The sequence below is a fragment of the Seriola lalandi genome, unplaced genomic scaffold (assembly GCF_002814215.2).
Source record: "Seriola lalandi dorsalis isolate HSWRI2012SDOR001 ecotype SW California unplaced genomic scaffold, Sedor1 jcf7180002054861, whole genome shotgun sequence".
Taxonomy (NCBI): domain Eukaryota; kingdom Metazoa; phylum Chordata; class Actinopteri; order Carangiformes; family Carangidae; genus Seriola; species Seriola lalandi.
Window position 1 is genome coordinate 3169386 of NW_019525414.1, and position 18505 is coordinate 3187890.

Genomic DNA, 18505 nt, shown 5'->3' on the forward strand with positions numbered 1-18505 from the left:
GGGGGCTGTGCAAAGGTTTGATGGATCTTTTAGAAAAGACCAAACCAGTCAAAACAAGTCGAACAACCTGTATGCAATAAAGCCAACACATTAGTGTTTTCTATACTCTTCTCTCATATACATATACATATACATATACATATGCATGCACACACACACACACACACACACACACACACACACACACACACACACACACACATTTACACTTATGAACACACAAAGCCCCCCCATCCTCCTGAGGCCATGGCCCACCCCTCTGCTCATTGCCCAGCTGTATCACTTTGCCTCTGGACAATTCCCACTTGCCGCGTCAGGGGGCCTAATGGGCCGCTGCTATTCAGCAGCAGATTAAATATTAATATCGCCACGATACAGAGATTGCAGCGCATCTCCAGTTACAATAGAGATACACAGATCAAAGTGCCGAGGCAATAGTGGGTGCATGAAAGCATTTAAAGAGTGAAAACTGCAACTAAACACTACCAGGGAAGCTCTTTAAAACATCAAACTGTAGTGTGGTGAGGAGATGAAGAACTTTTTTTCTCTTTTCACGAGGATTGGGTGCAAACACGTTTACAAAGCTGGTTTTTAGTATTAGCGTGCACTCATTAGCCCCTAGCTCCGAGGAGGACCATCCCCCACCTCCACCTCCCCTCTCTGCGCTACATTTGCCCTTTTTATGAGCCCTCCTTTTCCATTTTTTTCCTCCCTCCTCTTCTTTCCTTTCTCTTTTTTTCCTAACCTCAACACGGAAATTGAAACTGTATCTGGGCTTATCTGCAGCCTCCCCGTGCATCAACTGCCGAGATGTTTAGACAAATTTTATGCATTATGCAGCGCAAATATCAAAACAGTTCTTGGCAGTGCCAGCAGAAGCCTCATTAAAAATTCCTTAATTAAATCTTCTTGCAAAATGTAATCAGTCCAAGGAAGGGGTTTTGTGTGTGTGTATGTGTGTGGAGAAGAGGATGTGTGTCTGTCAGTGCCAAGGCTTTGATTTGTGCCCTTCATGTTATGGCTTGGAGAAGTAATCATTAATGCCAAAGCCACTTTGGCTTTTCAAATGCTGTTTTTCTTTCTTTTTAAACGGAATAAACAAACAAGTGATAATCACCTTTCTAGTGTCGGCTCAAAATTAATCCAGAATGGGGGACATTGTTCTGTGTCCATTGAAACGAAAGATACCTCCCCTCCCCTGATGTTTTTGTCTGCGTTGGTGTGAATGACTGACTTTTTAGATCAGTCACTTCCTCGTGTGTTCAACAATAAACGGCAGAACTAAAGAAGAACCCGGCCTGAGCTCATATCCTCTCTGTGTCACTCACAGCAAACAGTACAGAGTTGCACAGCATTATGTTCTCCTCAGTGTTTTAGTGCTACACACACTGTGAGCATTTATTCAACCAGTTACAGTAAGCTACCATCAAACCATTTCTCTTTCATTAAACCCCCATCCTTCTACTTCCTCTCAGCACGTAAATTCTTTTCTTAATTAATTTACTGCGCACAGAACATTTTCATACCAGTCTACCATCTAGTTACATCACTGAATAAAACACACCATCAGTACATAAAGAAAGCCCACCTCTGTTTTGGGTGTATTTTTTCATCGGTGTAGCACATTGAGGGATTTGCATACCTGGCAATATATTTCTGATAGAGGTTGATGTCGTCACCGGCGGGTTTATCTGGTGGCAGGCCATTTCTAATGCGACAGCAAACACAAAGGAGACAGGATTAATGGTGAGGTTGGGTTGCGTGTTGTTAATAAAAACAAACTGACACAATATTTACTTACAAGCCGCTCCCAAACTTTGGACTATCAATATGCATTTTCTTGTGGCATAACAGCGTTTTCACGTGGCGTATGAATCAGAGATGGAAGGTGCACACTTTGATGCATGGTCTCCCAACCAACGAGAGGCAAAATGCAGGAGCAAAGGGACATTAATCTTTTATGGAGGTATTTTGGTGAGTGCTCATATGCAAAACTGGATAATGTGGATGTGGAAAAAAGCTCCGAAAAGGTCTTTTCTGATAATCTCTGAGGGCCTTGCCTCCAATGCTGATGTCAAGTTGTCTCCATTCCGTCTGGACAGTCAGCTCAAACTAAAAATGTAAGACAACACTGATGCTTCAAATGCATATGGATCAAGCTACATGACTTAGTACCAGTTTTCAACTCAGTCAAAATCAGTTGCAAACAGGACATCGAGGGCACTTTATTGCATTACAGAGGCGTGCTGAGGAATGTTGTGTGCTCTTTGTCACCTGTGATGTGACTCCCTTCACGAAGCTGGTAGCAGTACTGTCTGTAGATGTCATAATACAGTTATTGGTTCTGCTTGCTCCCTCTCAGGAATGGCATTTAGCTCCATGTGAGCAGCTCCACACGGGGGATGACCTGAGGTTAATCTGGCCCAGAGGGGAGGATGTGCTGCCAGACATTTTCCCTAGCACCCCCTCTCCTCCCTGTATACAAGCACCAGACTGGGTCAGTTAGCCAAGCTTGCAGCTCCACTGAGCCCTAACCTGACAAAGGCCAAAGCCTGAGGGAGAGGTGCCTGAGGGCTCTTGAACAGTGTCTTTGATAGGTCTTGACTAACTAGAGACAAGGTCAAAACCAATCAAATAGACTCTGGGAGCTGTTTCCTACTGGTAGTGCACACGACTGTAGGCTAGCTCCCCAAACCCCTCGTTTGCTTCCTTTAAAGTGCACTCGTCAGGCAGTGTTTAGTCGGCCCCTGTGACTCGCCGGGAGGTTAGTCATGGCTCCAAAGTAATTAAAGGGAGAGTTGTTACACCCTAGCCAAACGAAAGAAGTCAGTCACTTTGCGATGACTGTGCTAAATCAGTCTCCACGGAGTGCTACAGCGAGTAAACACTTCATGTGCCTTCGCAACTCATCATGTCGTGGATCTATTGGGCGCTATGCGCTATTTCACACTACATTCCTGTTGGCTGCTGTGGAGGTAGCAATTACCTTTGCATTAGGCTAACTGACTCACAGTAGCAGTTAAGTGTATGTGAGCTTCACATTAGCTCCAAGGTGTTCCACTGAGAGACTATCAGTGTGAAGAAGATAGGCCTCTGAGCTTGGAATCGTTTCAATCCACCAGTATACTTGTGGAAAGTGGAATTTCACTGACAGGTTATGTGACTTATTATCAGATTTCAGGCATGCATTGTTTTGGTGTACATAACGAATGCGTTATGTCAAATGATGTTATGGGATGCATGCCTTCAGATGATGCCATGCATCCCATGTATGTTATTCCCTCATTCTTAACTTCACCAAGGAGGTCTTGTTTGTCTGTCTACTTGTTACTTGTTAGCTGGATATCTTAAAATCTGCTCCACAGACTTCAATTACATTTAGTGTGAAGTTCAGTCGTGGACCGAGGAGCCTCTTGTCTTTGGTGCGGGTAGCGCCACCATGTTACCATGTTACTTTCACTCAATCCTGCTGAAAGTACAACATCACAAAATTTACATCCCTGATCAACACATATCTATTCATCTAGGCCACGCCCATTTCTGGCTACTGAGAATTTCCACCATTTTGAATGATTCCCTTCTTATTTGACCAGTTCATCTAAAAATTAAATGATGCACCAGATTTAACAAATTAGACACTTTGAAGTACTAAAATCTTATGGCATTTCCACTATGGGTAGCACTCCAGCCACAGGATAAATTCAGTGAAAAAAAATTGCACAATTTCTATTTTTGGACGGGATTTACATATTCCCAAATCAGCAAAAATTTGTATTTTTTATGCAGACCAAAAACAAATGAAAAGTCTTCTCTGTGCGTTCTAGTTTGATACGACAATGTTTGAGCAGACTTACTTAACGGAGGACACAGTGCCCGTGGTGATTGAGTCAGTCTTGGAAAAGCTGGACTTCAGGTAGTCGGCGGCATTGAAGCTTATGTGTCCTGTCTGGTCCATTGTGAGGCCTGGAGTGATGCTGGCCCCAGCTGCACCTACAGTCGGGACACCAGGAGCTCCTGGGTTCCCCGGTGCCGAAGCGAGGACATTGGGCATCAACGAGGCCTCGGGATTTCCTGGCATCAGTTTCTGAATTGTTCTGATGTCATACTTCGAAGGGCGGCCCACTTTGCCAGTCTTAAAGGCGATGGCACCGCCCATGTCAGGGTTGCCCTCACCAGGCTTGAAGAGGTGCAGAAACTTGACGTTCTCCAGGTCGTACTTGGAGGGTCGCTTGTAATTACCGTTCTGCTGCTGTAGGCTCTCACCCATTTTCAGCTTCTGAATAAAGAAGTCATACTTGGAGGCTCGGGATGCCATGTTCTGCATGTGAGAGGGATTGGGTGGTTGGGATGTGCCCAGCTGAGGTCCTCCTGGCTGTTTGTGGTCCAGGCTGGAGGGGTAGATCTGTGCCTCTGCCCCGGGGAGGCACCCGGAGGACTGAATGATGGTAGCACTCTTCTCTTGGGCCAGTTTTGAGTTGAGGTCATCTGGTTTGGGTGGGGAAGCATGGATGGGCCAAGGTAGGGTCTCGCCAGCTTTTAGCTTGCGAATGTACTCTTCATACTTGGAGAAGCGGGCGCGCCGTGAGGCCTCCTCACTGCTGAGGGATGAGGGGTCTGAGGTAGCGGCTTTGAGCTTCTCAAAGCTGATCTTCTTGGTCAGCTCATCCCTTACCTGCTGGTCATCATAACCGAACATTCCCAAAAACTCATTCATGGTGTTGGCTGCATAGTCTCGCAGGGCAGATGCTTCTCCTGCAGAGAAAAGCAAAAGAGGGCTCCTTTGTAAGATGTGCATTCATATTTTTCCTTTTAAGACTGCCACCAGTAAATTTGAAAACGTAATCTAGAGTGACTGTAATAACACCTTTACTTGCTAAAACAGCATCTACGAATGTGATTGTTTTTTCATTTGAGTAGTGAAACTGCACCCAACTTAACTCATTGCTCAAGACGTCAGTAGCCAAATTCAGGTCACTAAATCAGTCTATAAATGGTTTCCTCTCGCCTTGACAACTGTTCCACTGTCCATGTGCTTTGTAGTCGAAGTGGATAGTCTGCAAATAATTTTTTTATTTGACATCAAATATGTTGGTTACAAATAGATTAATCTGGTAAAGTAGCTTTGTGTTAAAAGTGTAAAATATATTTTGTTGGCCCAATTAATGAAACAATGCTATCTCACCTCACCATTTTGGCAAACACGCTGCGACATTTAGATAATGGAAAAACTATACTACTTTATAGTGTATCCATTTTTCTGAACATTGGATGTTTATGATTGATGCGATGCCATTATCCTTGTAACTTCAGAACTGTAGTGAATTTAATCACAGGAAAGTGATTCTCCACTGCAAGCTACACCAACATCTGTATATGCTGTGTATTTATGTGTCTACAAAACAAGCAGTCTGAGGCGATGCTCTTCCTGTTTTGGTTGCACTATAAGTCAGTTCTGCAGAATTTGCAGGTGACTGTACCAAAGGACACATTGAAAAACTTTTTTTTCTGATTGTCTAGGCTCATCGTGCTCTGCTATTATCACATTTAATGAGAGAGTTACTTTTGAAAATAATATTTTCAGCAAATTTTCGACATGTAAGAGCATGACAGTAAAGACATTAAGGGACCATATTTGAAAAATAAATATATAAAAGAAACCCTATCAGCACAAGTAACACTATCAGCACATTTAACTGTAAATTCTTACATGAGGACTGATGCTGAACATTATTAAAATGACAGATCACTACTATCTGCAGAGAAATTATGGCATGTTAAGTGCATTTCATAAAATCCCCTATGAAGCTTGGTGTGAGGTATTTTAAAAATAACATGATTACGGTGTCACCTTCAAAAGTGAACAGAATGAATCCTTTCCTCTTTTTACACATTTGTGAACTGAAACACCACTTTCATTTTAAGAGTCCATTAAATTGGACAACTTCCCCAAGGACATAGCAAAATATAGTCAATGTATAGCTTAATTGCATTATGTGGAGATTAATTCTGGCCCATTAACTTTCATCCAGGTTAGTGCACGGGGTCAGAGAGTGGGGAAAAGGGAAAAATGATGTGGCCTGAAAGCAGTGGAGGGACAAAGCTCTGCATAAAGAGGAAGAGCATGGGGTAAAAGGCAGAGAGAGAGAGCATGTGAGAGAGAGAAACTAAGAAAAAAAAAAGAGACAGGGAGGATTCGTGAGGCAGCTTTTCCTCAAACTGTTATGTTTGCCTATCCAACTCAATGCCAAATATCTTTTATTGTGTCAGTTTGCATGTTGCAGGCAGCATACCAGAATATAGACATGCTAGTAATGCAGCTGATGATAATTTAACACGGGTCATTTGAAACCTTTGGCAATCTTAACTAATCATTGGCACAGTCACAGGACCAGAGTCCACATTCTTTTTTTAAAAAATGTTTTATTGCTTTTTTCATGACCAAAGCACACATGAGCTGGTGTGAGGTAATATCAGCTACCACCCGGGTAATTAATACACAAATATTTCTGCTCTTGTCTCAGATTTCTCAGTTATTGCTAAATCAGTCGCTGTGCCCTGCTTTTCACATCTCCTGCGCAGCATGTAAAATAATCCCCAAATTTCCATTCACTGCAATGGGGTTGCTCCTCTGCGCGGTGGATCAGTATGAAAGAGTATCTGGTGGATCGAAAGGGCATGAAAAATTTAAGAGAAATGGATCAGGTATTTGAGAGGAAATACCTTCATGTTTGCCACAGATCATTTTTTATCAGATCTACCATGTTTTCACATGTACTGAAACCACAGAGGGAAATATTGTATATGCAAGTGTATGAGTATTTACTGTCTGGTCTAATTCAATTTACCTTATTCTATAGTTAACTTTTCTTAGGCTAGTGAACTGATAAAACATGAAATGATGTTTTAAAATATTAGAACATGGAAATGTTTGGTTAAACATTCTTCTTTTACGATTTAGGTGTTTGATAACCTCAGTGCTGAGTTGGCTTTAACTGCTACTGTAATTGTAAGGGCATCTCAGGACACAGTATATCATATAGCTCTAAAGTTAGGGCCAACCCACCGACCCCAGTGCGAGACAGAAAGTGGAACTGCACTTTACTGAGTGAGGAGTGATATTTAAAAAGAGCAAGGCAGAGTAAATATCATTGGATGGGAATCATATTTCAAAATTTCTAAATTAAAAAAAAAAAATTAAAAATCACTCTCATCACTAATATAAAAAATGTCACAGTTGATTCTGTATTGACTGTGAATAGTTTCAGGCTTGTTGACTATTGCTTTGGAGTAGCTACCAAATTAAAGAAAACATGTATAATTTTAGCTGCAGAGTCAATTGATAATTATTGCAGAGAGACTCGTGGGTTCTGTCATGGGAACACAGACATCCGCTTTTTCATATTCTATTTGCTTAGGGTATTATCATCACCTTCTCCAAAAAATCAGCCGAGTCTCTTTATTCCTTCATGTGGCGTGAAATCAACGAAAGGCAAATGATTGGACTTGAAGGGATTATGACTGGGACCGACAGGAGATAACCTTTCTAAAACACCATGTAAATGAGTTTTCTACTCAAGCCCTATCTGGCTGCCTCTTAATGATGATGTGACACCAAGTGGGAGACTATGTGTGGCGTATGGGTTCAGGTGAGATCGTCCCCACCCCAATCGCTACCAACCATCCCCAAAAATAAATAAATAAGTGAATAATTCTCTCTTTTTCTTTCACTCTCATCATTTTCCCTCCCTGTTTGCTAACACATCTGACATTTCCCTCTGCAGTCTCTCTCTCTGGTGCCACCGGAAAATCTACAAAGAAGTGGTTCCTAATCTTGACACTTCAGGCAAGCAAAATCCAACACACGACACAGACCTGCCTTGTCTATATTTGTTGCAATTAGGCCACATTTTCCCTCCCTGATATGATAACAGATGGGCATTATATCTCCTTTTGGCAACCAAACATGGACATCGGTGTGGCATAGCTTCTCTACTCACAGGACTGAGAGGCAGAGGTGTTGCTGCTGATAAACGTGCATGCTAGTGGCTATATATGGACTAATCTTAAGTTTGAATACCCTTCTAATGGGTGTCCCTTTCCAGCCACACATGCACAATGTAAACCATTTGCTTAAGAAATAATAATGTGTCCGCGTTTTCAGTGGAGTTCAGTCTGGGAAAGTTTTGAATAGCGAGATTCTTTTATATGGTACAATAATTTAAATAGAGTTTTAAAAAGCAATTTGTCTTCATGTTGGTGAATTAGTTTAAGTGTGTTTTGTTTAAATGGACAGTGGTATCCTAATAAAGAGTTGGTCTGAATAAATGACATTATGTGCATTTGTTTGGACTAATTTGACACACACAAAACTGTACAGAGCTACAAACTTCCTCGCTGTTTGCTTAGTTAATTAACAGGCAGTAAATAGAGAGGGCTTTGAAATAGCTTGAAATGAACAATAACCTTTTACAGTGAACCCAGAATTGCAAATGGAAGTCATGGTCAAGCCTGTTTGATCCATCGCTATGAGCATCTCTGTCATTGCTTTCATAGTTTTTATTCATTGGTTTTTCCATTGACTGGCTTATGAGGGCTCTAATGCGACATCTAAATTATCTAGGAAAAGTATTCTGGGGTTTTGCACTGATAGGAAATCCGCACGATGCCTCAATGTGAGGAGTTAAATGTTTTGAAGGTCGCAGTTTCTCTCATTGATCTTGCAATGTTTGTTAATTACATTGTCACTGATGTTGTGAGAGATAATTAAGCCACTATGTTTATATGCATAATTATGTGCACTCCGCATCAGCCTTTGAAAGACAGCGGCGAGAGAGAGAGAGAGAGAGAGGCGAAAAAAAATGTTTTAATTGTGAGCTGAGCAGAAACATGGCAATATAGATGCCCTAGTTACAATCAACAAAGAGCAACTCTGAAAAAAAAACACACACTAAAGACAAGATTTGCAACTGATGCAGTATGCTCTCCCTGCAGTCTTCAAACACTCTGGCTTTGTTGTGAGATGTAAAGTTGTAAAGGAGCCAGTGGAGGGAAAGGTGTAGACCTGCTACACAACAGTAATACATATTTACAGACAGGCTTTTTTATGGCATGAAATACACACAAAATGACTAATTAAAACCACAAAGCCTTTTTCATTTGCCTCTGAAATGAAACCTGCTTCATTTTCTGAGAAGCCCCTGCCCCCAATTCTGTGTGGCCAAAGCTACTGCTGTACAGTCTGTGAAAACAAATGAAGACAAAAAGAGCTTGTGCACATGACTCTGAGGTAGATACCTAAACCTAGATGAAAGACCGAAAAACTGTTAAACTGATGTGAGCAAGCACAAAACAAAACTTGTTTTTGTACCACAACAACCGGTCGCGCCTGCAAATTGCTGTTTTTTTTCTCTCTCTGGTTGTCTCTCAGGCTTTATCTATTCATATAACCGGCAACGTTTTTTCTCCTTTTTACAGCTCTGTGTTTTAACTTCTGCTATACAAAGGCCAATCTCTCCTATACTGCGTATGTGTCTAGTTTCAAGGGTCACAAAGTGTATAACTGTAAAGGGCACTTTCTTAAAAGATTGTTTGTGCAGTTAACACATTCTCTTGCTACTTCAGCGTGACTGTTGGAACTCTCTGCCAGCTTTATCTATTTGATAATCAGTAAATTATACCGAGGGAACATCATGTCACAATTAAACAGAGGTTATTATGAGTCATTTACAAGAGCACATAGTATTAAGGAATTTATTAAAATATGTTCATGTCTGCTAACAATAAATACATGGAGCCATTGTTGTTTGTGAGAAGACAATAACGTATTTAAGCGTGATATGCCACTGCAATATAACTTCCCTATTCCTGACTTTATTTGACAATTGATCTCCTGTATTCCCCAACTGTGAAAAAAAACCCAAATTCCACCAAGGCCCACTACAACTCCATGTAATAGAGGAGCTTGAAGCAGTGGCTAAGTTTAGTGAGCTTAGGGAAAAATCAAAGACTCAATATGTAATCCTGGGTGTAATATGAAGCTTAGCCTGGCCCTGCCATGCGCTGTTGGCCCACAGCTGCTGGGAGAGTGCATAAACGGCCTTACGTTGAAAGCCTACTCCATTTATGAATTTCTTCGTACAGTTAACCACACACTGACAAGTTACCCCCCCCCCCAGGCCTGCCACTTGAATCTGTCTTTGGGGTAATAATGTCACTGGCTATTCATAACGTAACTCTAGAGTGTGTCTTTCCAATATTGGGCACACGAAAGCTTATGTGGAGTGTCCCTCCGCCCTTTATCTGAGCCTTTGCCCCTTAATACTATGGAGAGGACTGTTTTGAAGGGCAAAGGTAGTGTTGGTGTAAGATGTATAAAAAGAGTCAAGTTTAGTCTGACAGGGACGTGACACTGCACAACAGGGAGGACAGTCACAATGTACCTGGAGAGGAGAAAGGTGCTTGGCGACTCGGGGCCTCGCTCGGCGGCATGTAGGTGTCGTCTTTTGAGGGCCTGTCATCCGCTTCTTTGTCGTCATGGTAACTGCCATCCTGAGACCCCGCCACAGGATCGGCCTCCTCCGCATTGTCTTCCTCGTCGCTGCAGCCTTTGGGCTGTACCATGTACACGCCCTCAGGAGGGCCATCTTCGTCATTGCTGACTTTGAGTTCATGCTCCTGCTCGTCGTCAGGAGCTGGCGGCTCGTCGCTGTACTCGCCGTTGACCCACTTCTCGATGGCCTCGCGTCTCTTCTGGTCCTCCTCTAGACTCTGATTCAGGCTCAGGCTCTCGGGGAAGTTGGTCTCATTGTCATCGTAGTGGGAACTGCCACGCTCACTGTTTTCTGCTACACTCTGGTCTCCCTCTGCATTCTGGGAGCTGCTGTCGAACACCACCTGGCGGCTAAGCTTGGCACAGATAGCATTGAGTTTTAGGCCACCTTTCCTTTTGGCGGCCATCTTGGATTTTCCTGAGGTCGTTTCAGTGCATAAACTCCTTTCAGCTGATGGAAAGAAGAACAAAAACAAAAAATGTACAACATTAGTCAAAAGAAATCATAATAAGACTCTCAGTTACAGTTTAAGAAACATTTAAAGAAATATAACTCCCTCCAAATGAGATCCAGGTATGCTTTCAGTATCACCAGAAACAGATATGAACCAGCTTTTCCATGTCAGTGAATTAAGCTGATTTTGAACATCAGAATGGAAAAACAAACTGATATAGAACAACAGTGGCCGCTGCTATTAATAACATCCAAAAGCACTTAACAATAACAGCACAAGACTAGAAGGACACCCAGAGATACTGTACATATCTCTCTAAGTCACACCTCTTCGGTCAGCTCAGAGTTTAACGCAGTGGTGGAAAAAAAAAAAAGGAGAAAAAAAAAAAAAAAGCACAGGCAGCTGAAACCACAGGCAGATAGGTATCAGACCCCCTACGGTACTACAAGCAGCAAATACACGGCTACATAATCCTTCACATGACAGCGCTATAGAGACACTGTGAAATGTTATCTTCACTCTCACCTCAAGAGGCTGTGGTCTTGCTACTGAGTGGGGGGCTGCTCAGCATTAAAGCTGTCAGAATGTGGAGCGAAAATGCTGAGCACCTTTTGGGCTTTTTGGAGCCGTGTTCTCATGTTGGCTATTCAGAGAGATTAGACTCTATAACTGTTTCTGTGGAGGCTGCTGATTTCACTTTATTAACCGGAAAATAATGCACCGTGTGTATATCAGCTCTTTTCTACTTTTACCGTTGATGTAGCCAAGAGGGCAACATGGGTACGTCACGCAAGAAGAATAGCAGTAGTTCCTGTGTTTTACATGTCTTCACTTAACAAGACATACTACACAGGCTCGACATTTTTTTCCCCAGTGTGGCCTCCCTGAACAATAGAGTATGATAGAGTGTGCTTTGGGGCAGGAATGGGTGGCATTATTTCAACCCAAGTGGGGCTATCTTTATAACATGTCCTCTGATGAGGCAGGAACAGCTGCCTGTGGCATTCCATATCCAGAGCTGCCTTTTTAGGGCAGAAACTGCACACTGTTACCTTTCACTTGATTTCCAGAGCCACCAAAGTTCACCTTCCAACAACATTTTCCAGACTCAAAATCAAGGCCAGATCTTTATCGTGTTGTAAATAACTTTTAAAAAAAAAAAAAGGAGGAGGAGGTGAGTGTGAGTAACACTGTATCTACTTGTAGATTGTAGATTCACCAGGGATCAGACAACCATGTTCACTTTTTATTCAGCAGTATGTAAAGCTTTGTCAGTCGAGGCTCTGTGGAAACTGTTAAACACAGCAGAGATATTTCTTCTTGTGTGAAGTTGTATTGAATCTTAACTCAGCCGCACTGTGTGTAAGATAATAGACTATACTGAGCTACGGACACACCATTTCAGCAGAGAAAAAATGTGCGATATCAGAGGTAACAAAGTTCTATCTTAAAGACTCAATTCACTTTCTACAACAATGAGTACGAGCCTCTTCATTTCCCTTCAGCCATAAAGCCAAGCACAATCATGTGTGAGCCATTGCCAGCATTATGTAAATCACATCGGTGCAACATAAAAGCCTGTTTTCATTTTCTTTTGCAAAGCTGTGGCATCATTAGAGGATATACAATTTGAAGGAGTTTACAGATCACCCCAACGCCAGACAATGCACCCCCTGCTCCCCACACATGCTTTCTCAGTTACTGTATTTACATTGCGAGCTTCCTCTCTGAAACAATGACTTCAGGAATTATGTAGTTTTGAGGGGGCCATATATCAGCGGCACATTACTGTACAATTTAGTGTTAGACAATTGCTGGCAGGGGTGAAAGGGTCACCTTTTAGAAGACAGCAATTTTGAAAGAAAAAAAATCAGCTGGAAAAACTATTAGGAAGTAGAAGACATAAATTTTCTAGATTTTTCTTTTTTTTTTTTTTGAAATACTCTCCAAAGGAAGATTGAGGTCATTTGGGTGTTGCAGTAGAGGTGATTTTTTTCTGTTTACTGTGTTCAGTATTTCATGCTTTAACTACTGATTTCCTTTCCATTGCAATCTCAAGCTCCTTGTAGGAAATGACCCCTACGCAGTTGTTTCTTTCCATTAGTGCCTATTTATGTATGATTTTCTGTTAACAATAAGGAGCGTGAGTAGAGGACCAAGTGCTACTGGTTGAGGCGTCTAACTGAATTAACAGACATCTTAAGTGTACATATTCAGTGTTTCCTTCTAAAGGTGCGGCATGCTTTAAAACAAATTTAATATTGTGAGCTTCCCCCTGAGAAGGAACATGCTATGGTTGGATGGTTTATGGAAGCTGTCTAAACTATTATTTATGCTGAGGGTTTCTGTCCACAGCAGCTTTTTGCCATTGCTTACAATAGGGATTGCTATGGTAACACTAAGCTGTTTACCTCAAGTCGTTTGTGTGCATGATAGCGTACAATGAGATAAAATCTGTGGGGACCTACATGAAAGAACAACTTTTCCCTCTGGGACCAACTCCCCCACCTCCCTGAGAGTCCAGTAAGCATTCTGCCTTATTAATGAATATCAGAAAGAAAAACAACACTGTCACATGCATTGGACATTATTTACAGTTCTGTTTTAGCCTGGTGTGCTAATTGTCAAGGAGGAGACACCTCAGTAAGCACTGGAAGGTGGAAAAAAAAAAATAGGCAGGTTTGAATTTGAACACAACAGCTGAAACTAATTTTTCCAACTGCTTATGTTAACTGTGACACTATTTTTACTGGAAACAGTGCAGGGCCACAAAGGAGCGCCATATACTGTCTGTATAAGGCCAAAACCTGAGGAAAAAGTCAAGAAACTATTTTGACTGCATTTGGACTCGGTCTGGTTCTTTTTCATCTTCAGTCAAAAATAAGTGCATCATCAAGTTCTTTTGGGTCCTGTTTCTTGTCAGCGCTGGATGACACAGCTCGTGTTCTAGTCTAGCCTGCCGCACTGACAAACTTACTCTTCCACAGCTCTAAGCCCCACAGGTCTTGTTGGTTTTTGATGCAGAGTCTCTGTTTGTGTGCCACAATGATATCATGCCCAATCAAGTGGTGTTTCAAATCCTAATAACGCTGTTGGAAGTGCATTATTTGTGTGAACGTGCGCAGACTATAATCAAGGCAGCTACGGGTAAGGGATGTGGGAGTTAACAATAGTTGTGACTGGCGGGGCTATGGCTTTACCTCTTTCTGACATACAAGACGAGGCGGCTTACATCCAAACTACTCGTGTAATCATCTTATGGGAAATGTAAAACCACATATGCAACATATAGAAAACCAAATAACCTGACTGTATTGTTCATTCAAAGTGCAGTGCTGCACCAGGAACACACCCACCTCCTGCAGAGTTGTCAGTGTGTATGGAGCGAGCACACAAGAGGGTCCGTATATAAGAGAGGTAGATATTACTTGTTTAAACTGAGGCTAATCTCTTCACCTAATCAAACACAGGTACAGGGCTTGTTGTAGATTCCTGCTGAGTTTCAACATGACTGACACAGGGACAAACCCCCCGCAATATCAGGAGTTAATTAATACAAACAGGGTCTGGGAGATGTCTGCTCAGCTCAGGATTATTTTACAATACGCAACCGAGAGTTGCTCCAGCTCTTTAAAAAAAAAAAAAAAAAGCGCAGTTATAACTTTATGAACCTTTGGCAGATTAATCGACAAGGCTGCAGCTCCCTGTGTGTAGCTCAGTGAACCTTTTGTGTCTCCAGCTCTCAAGGGAGATGTATGTATGAGAGAGTAAGCGTGCATGTGTGTTTCAGGGAAACCACTGAGCCACACAGGCAAACATGCACAGACACACTTGAAAATTACCATGTTTTTATTTTTGTAAATTTAGGGCTCGCAGGAAGAGAATGTTTTCCTCTTCTCCCCCCCCCCACCCCCACCCCTCCCCTTGCATGGTAGAGAGGTTGCGGCAGCCGCAAGGAAGTCAAGCGGAAAGCCACTGATGGACAACTACGCCACGACACCCAGACCCCAGCATCTGGCCCCTCTCTCATTTTTATTACACAAGAATAACAATAAGCGGGTCGCCGACCCCGCAGTGAGATTTTGCCACAGTTTTCCAACAGTCGGTGCAGCCGATGCTGAGAAATTTCCATTTTTCCGCATGCATATTTAATTGAGTTTTGTCCCAGTGGTGCGGAAATGATTTGTTTTTTGCTCTCTGTTCACTTGACTCCTCTTCGGAGTCGCTAACCCTGATTAAGACGTTCCCGTTAATTTCCCAGCGCACACCTTTTTTTTGTGCATTAATGGTTCTGATCGTCTAATTAAAACTTCTCAGCTCGGCTGCTGATCACCGCTCGTTGTGCCTCTGACCTGAAGTTTTAATTGCCGCATCAGAAGCGATAATAATAATTTTGAGGTTCTGATGATTAAAAACAATGCCATTGCCAACTAGTTGATAGATGGGGGTTTGGGGGTGGGCACATCTGAGGAGAAGTTTATGTAGAGAAGGGATTTAGAAACGGGGCTGTAAAGGTGGGTATACACTACCAAGGAGCAAGAAGAGCGGGGAGAGACTACTATAGGCGAACAGCGAGGCGAGGGGGGGTGGGGGGTGGAAGAGCATATGGAAATCTCCCAGCCCTCCTGTCCTTCAGAGTCTTCCTGACGAGACAGGTTTGGCTGGGACTGGGACTTAGCTTTCCCCACCTCAAATCTAAACCTGCCACTGACTGATCCACCTCGGAGCTCTACTCACTCGGCAGGTTTGCCGGGTTGGGGACGAGAAGGAAAAAGAGATAGAGAGAGCACGAGCGAAAGAACGATAAAGGGACATAAAAGATGACGACAGTCCAATACCCTCTGCTTATTTTCATAAAAAGATAATAGCACAGTAGGTTCAGTACAAAAGGCACATTGTTCATAAAGTGACTGAATGGAAAAAAGGAACCTACAGTGACTGTTGTCTCTGTCATAAAACATGATACTGATGAGATATGATACGCAGATTACTGTCAAAACAGGAGAAGTGAGTTTGCTTGTGATCTTCTTTTAAACAGTACTTTCACACTGTACTCTGCAGATCACACAAACTGCGGTGATGATAGGAAATGATTCAGGCATGAAGAGAGACTGTGCACCCAGTAAACTCGCCACCAGCACTAATCAGTCACATTTTGTTCTTTTTTTTTTCCCCTTTTTTTTTTTTAACCACTGGATTTCTAATGGATTTTTTTTTTTAGGTTCCACTACAGGATCAATGTTTTGCATACTGTACATGCACGCATGCAGGCACACACATACAGTACACAGACACATGGACATACAGTCAGGAGGTAGCTGTCTTCTCTCCGCTTGCCCCTCGCCCTCCCCCTCCCCCTGTCCCTCTCTCTCACAAATCTATTTTATTATTAATCAGTTGGTTGCACATCTGTCTGCTTGTTGTGTTTTTTTTTTTCTATCAATAAAGCACTTATTGCTTTTAGTCTAGAATGTGACCTTGCACATTGTGTGCTGTCTTTCTGGGGGTGCCGACCTTGAAGGACCCGTTTGGTCTATTTCACTTCAGCTCCGTCCACGGGCTGTTATCAAACACAAGCCCTCAGCCAAGTGCCACGCTCCCGTCACACTGCCGCAAAACACAAACAAGACGCTGCAGGACAAAGGCAGACACGAACGGCCCCAGTAACACACACACTGACTGCACAGGACAATGGCTGAAGAAAACAATGTATATTTCAAGTGCAGACGGAAGAGGAAAGACGTTGAACTTGAGGGCAATCAGGCAGGAAAGTTGAAATCTAAGGACAAATACGCCCTCCGCCTTCATCACAAACAGGGTAATTATGGTATTTTCCACAGCAGAGGACAAGCAACCTAAAATGGTCTAAGGGAGAAAAAAAAAAAACAATCTGACATGAGTGACAAGAACCATTCTGACAGCCACGTACCAAAACAGCCAACTTTTATTCAGTTTGCTGCTTAGGGTAATTCATGGGACACACGGCTAACTTGTTAAAATTGTACATGAAATCTGGACTCACAGCTGGCACCAGATGACGGCTTAATTTATAAGTGTGTGTGTTGCAGGGGGCAGAAGCTTTGCTTTAAAAAAAAAAAAAAAAAAAAAAAAGACAATTGCACACAGTCGGGTGATTCCACGGACTGAAACAAGCAAAATTTATTCCTGCAGCTTTGTTTTGAAGCTCAGCTCCCACGTTCGGTTTTTAAGACACCAAGGGTGCAATTTGATAAGCCAACCGCCATGGTAAATGAGCAGACGACCCCTGTGTCTCTCCCTCATGGTCGCTGAGCTTGGTGCGCCAGCAATGCAGTGTGGGTAGTACAGTGGAGAAGGGGCTCAGCGGTGCACCTCTCAAGGGCCCTTGAGCTAATATCTGTACAGATTAACTGCTTCAGTTGTATTTTGGTCACGGGGATCTCTCGTCGCCTTTGTGACTTGTTGGGAGGGAGAAGGGGAGATGTGTGTGTGTGAGTGTGTGTACATACGGCGGTCACACGAACGTTAGTTACACACGTTCTTCTGTAGCAAAGTGAACGGCCCGCACGTCGAAGAGGTCAGGAGCCCCCGGACTGGTGTGTGTCACTCCGTGTCATTATCTTCGGGGCCATATTTAATTTACCAGAATCCAGAGCCACACTGCTGAGTAAGTCATCCCCATCCTCTTACCACCACCTACCCCCTCTATCTCTCCACAGGACACACACACACACACACACACACACACACACACACACAAACACACACAGTGTCAATCCTCCAGGGTAAACTCAGCACACGCCGCTCCATTAGTTATCAATTAAGTCTGGAAATCTCCACCTGGCTTACACACACAGATGAAGCGGGCGCATATACGTAACACCCCTCTCAACAGGAAGTTGAGGAGAGCGTGTCTTATTTGACTACGAGTGTGTTTGTGTGTCCGCGCGGGTGGCACTTTTGTCCATGAGGTTAACCTTGATATGAGGCCCTGTCAGGCCAGATAATGTCAATCAATGACAAGCCCTCACAGATAACCCCTAATGTGAAGCCTAAAAAGCAAAGCTGTTTAGATCTTTAGACATGCCCCCTTTCACCAGCATATGAATTGCATTACAAGGAAATGAGCTGTGGCATTTCTTTAATAAGACTCTTAAGACATTTTGACAGCATATAAGGCACTCTGCCGTAAAAAAAAAAAAAAAAAAATTAAATAAAGCCCCCGCTGACAAAGCCTCCTCACACAAGGCAGTACTGTGATGGGCAGATCCAAGTTCCTGTTAAGTGGAGGAGAGAAAAAGACATGTAGGAGGGGGGGGTAAAGAAAAAAGAAGGGTGGACCTTTCCCTTCTTTTTTCTCAAGCTCCCGGGGACTTCTTAATTGATTTCCAAGGTTATGTTTCAAATTTGTTTTTCAGATACGGGGGCCCTGTGAATGAGAGTGTGAGTCAATGTTTTTCAAGCAATTTCCCTAAATTCTGCCGAGCTCTCGTCTCAGATCTCGCTGACCTCCCTGTCCCTC

The 18505-nt window shown here is 42.8% G+C and overlaps 1 protein-coding gene across 1 annotated transcript in view; it reads right to left on the reverse strand.

Moving 5' to 3' along the window:
• The window catches only part of casz1 (castor zinc finger 1), a 46146-nt gene that overhangs the window by 20747 nt on the left and 6894 nt on the right, over nt 1-18505 (reverse strand). Inside the window, 3 exon segments of the mRNA XM_087179728.1 lie at nt 1643-1708; nt 3855-4752; nt 10440-11000. Coding sequence (XP_087035854.1) covers nt 1643-1708; nt 3855-4752; nt 10440-11000 — 1525 coding nt within the window.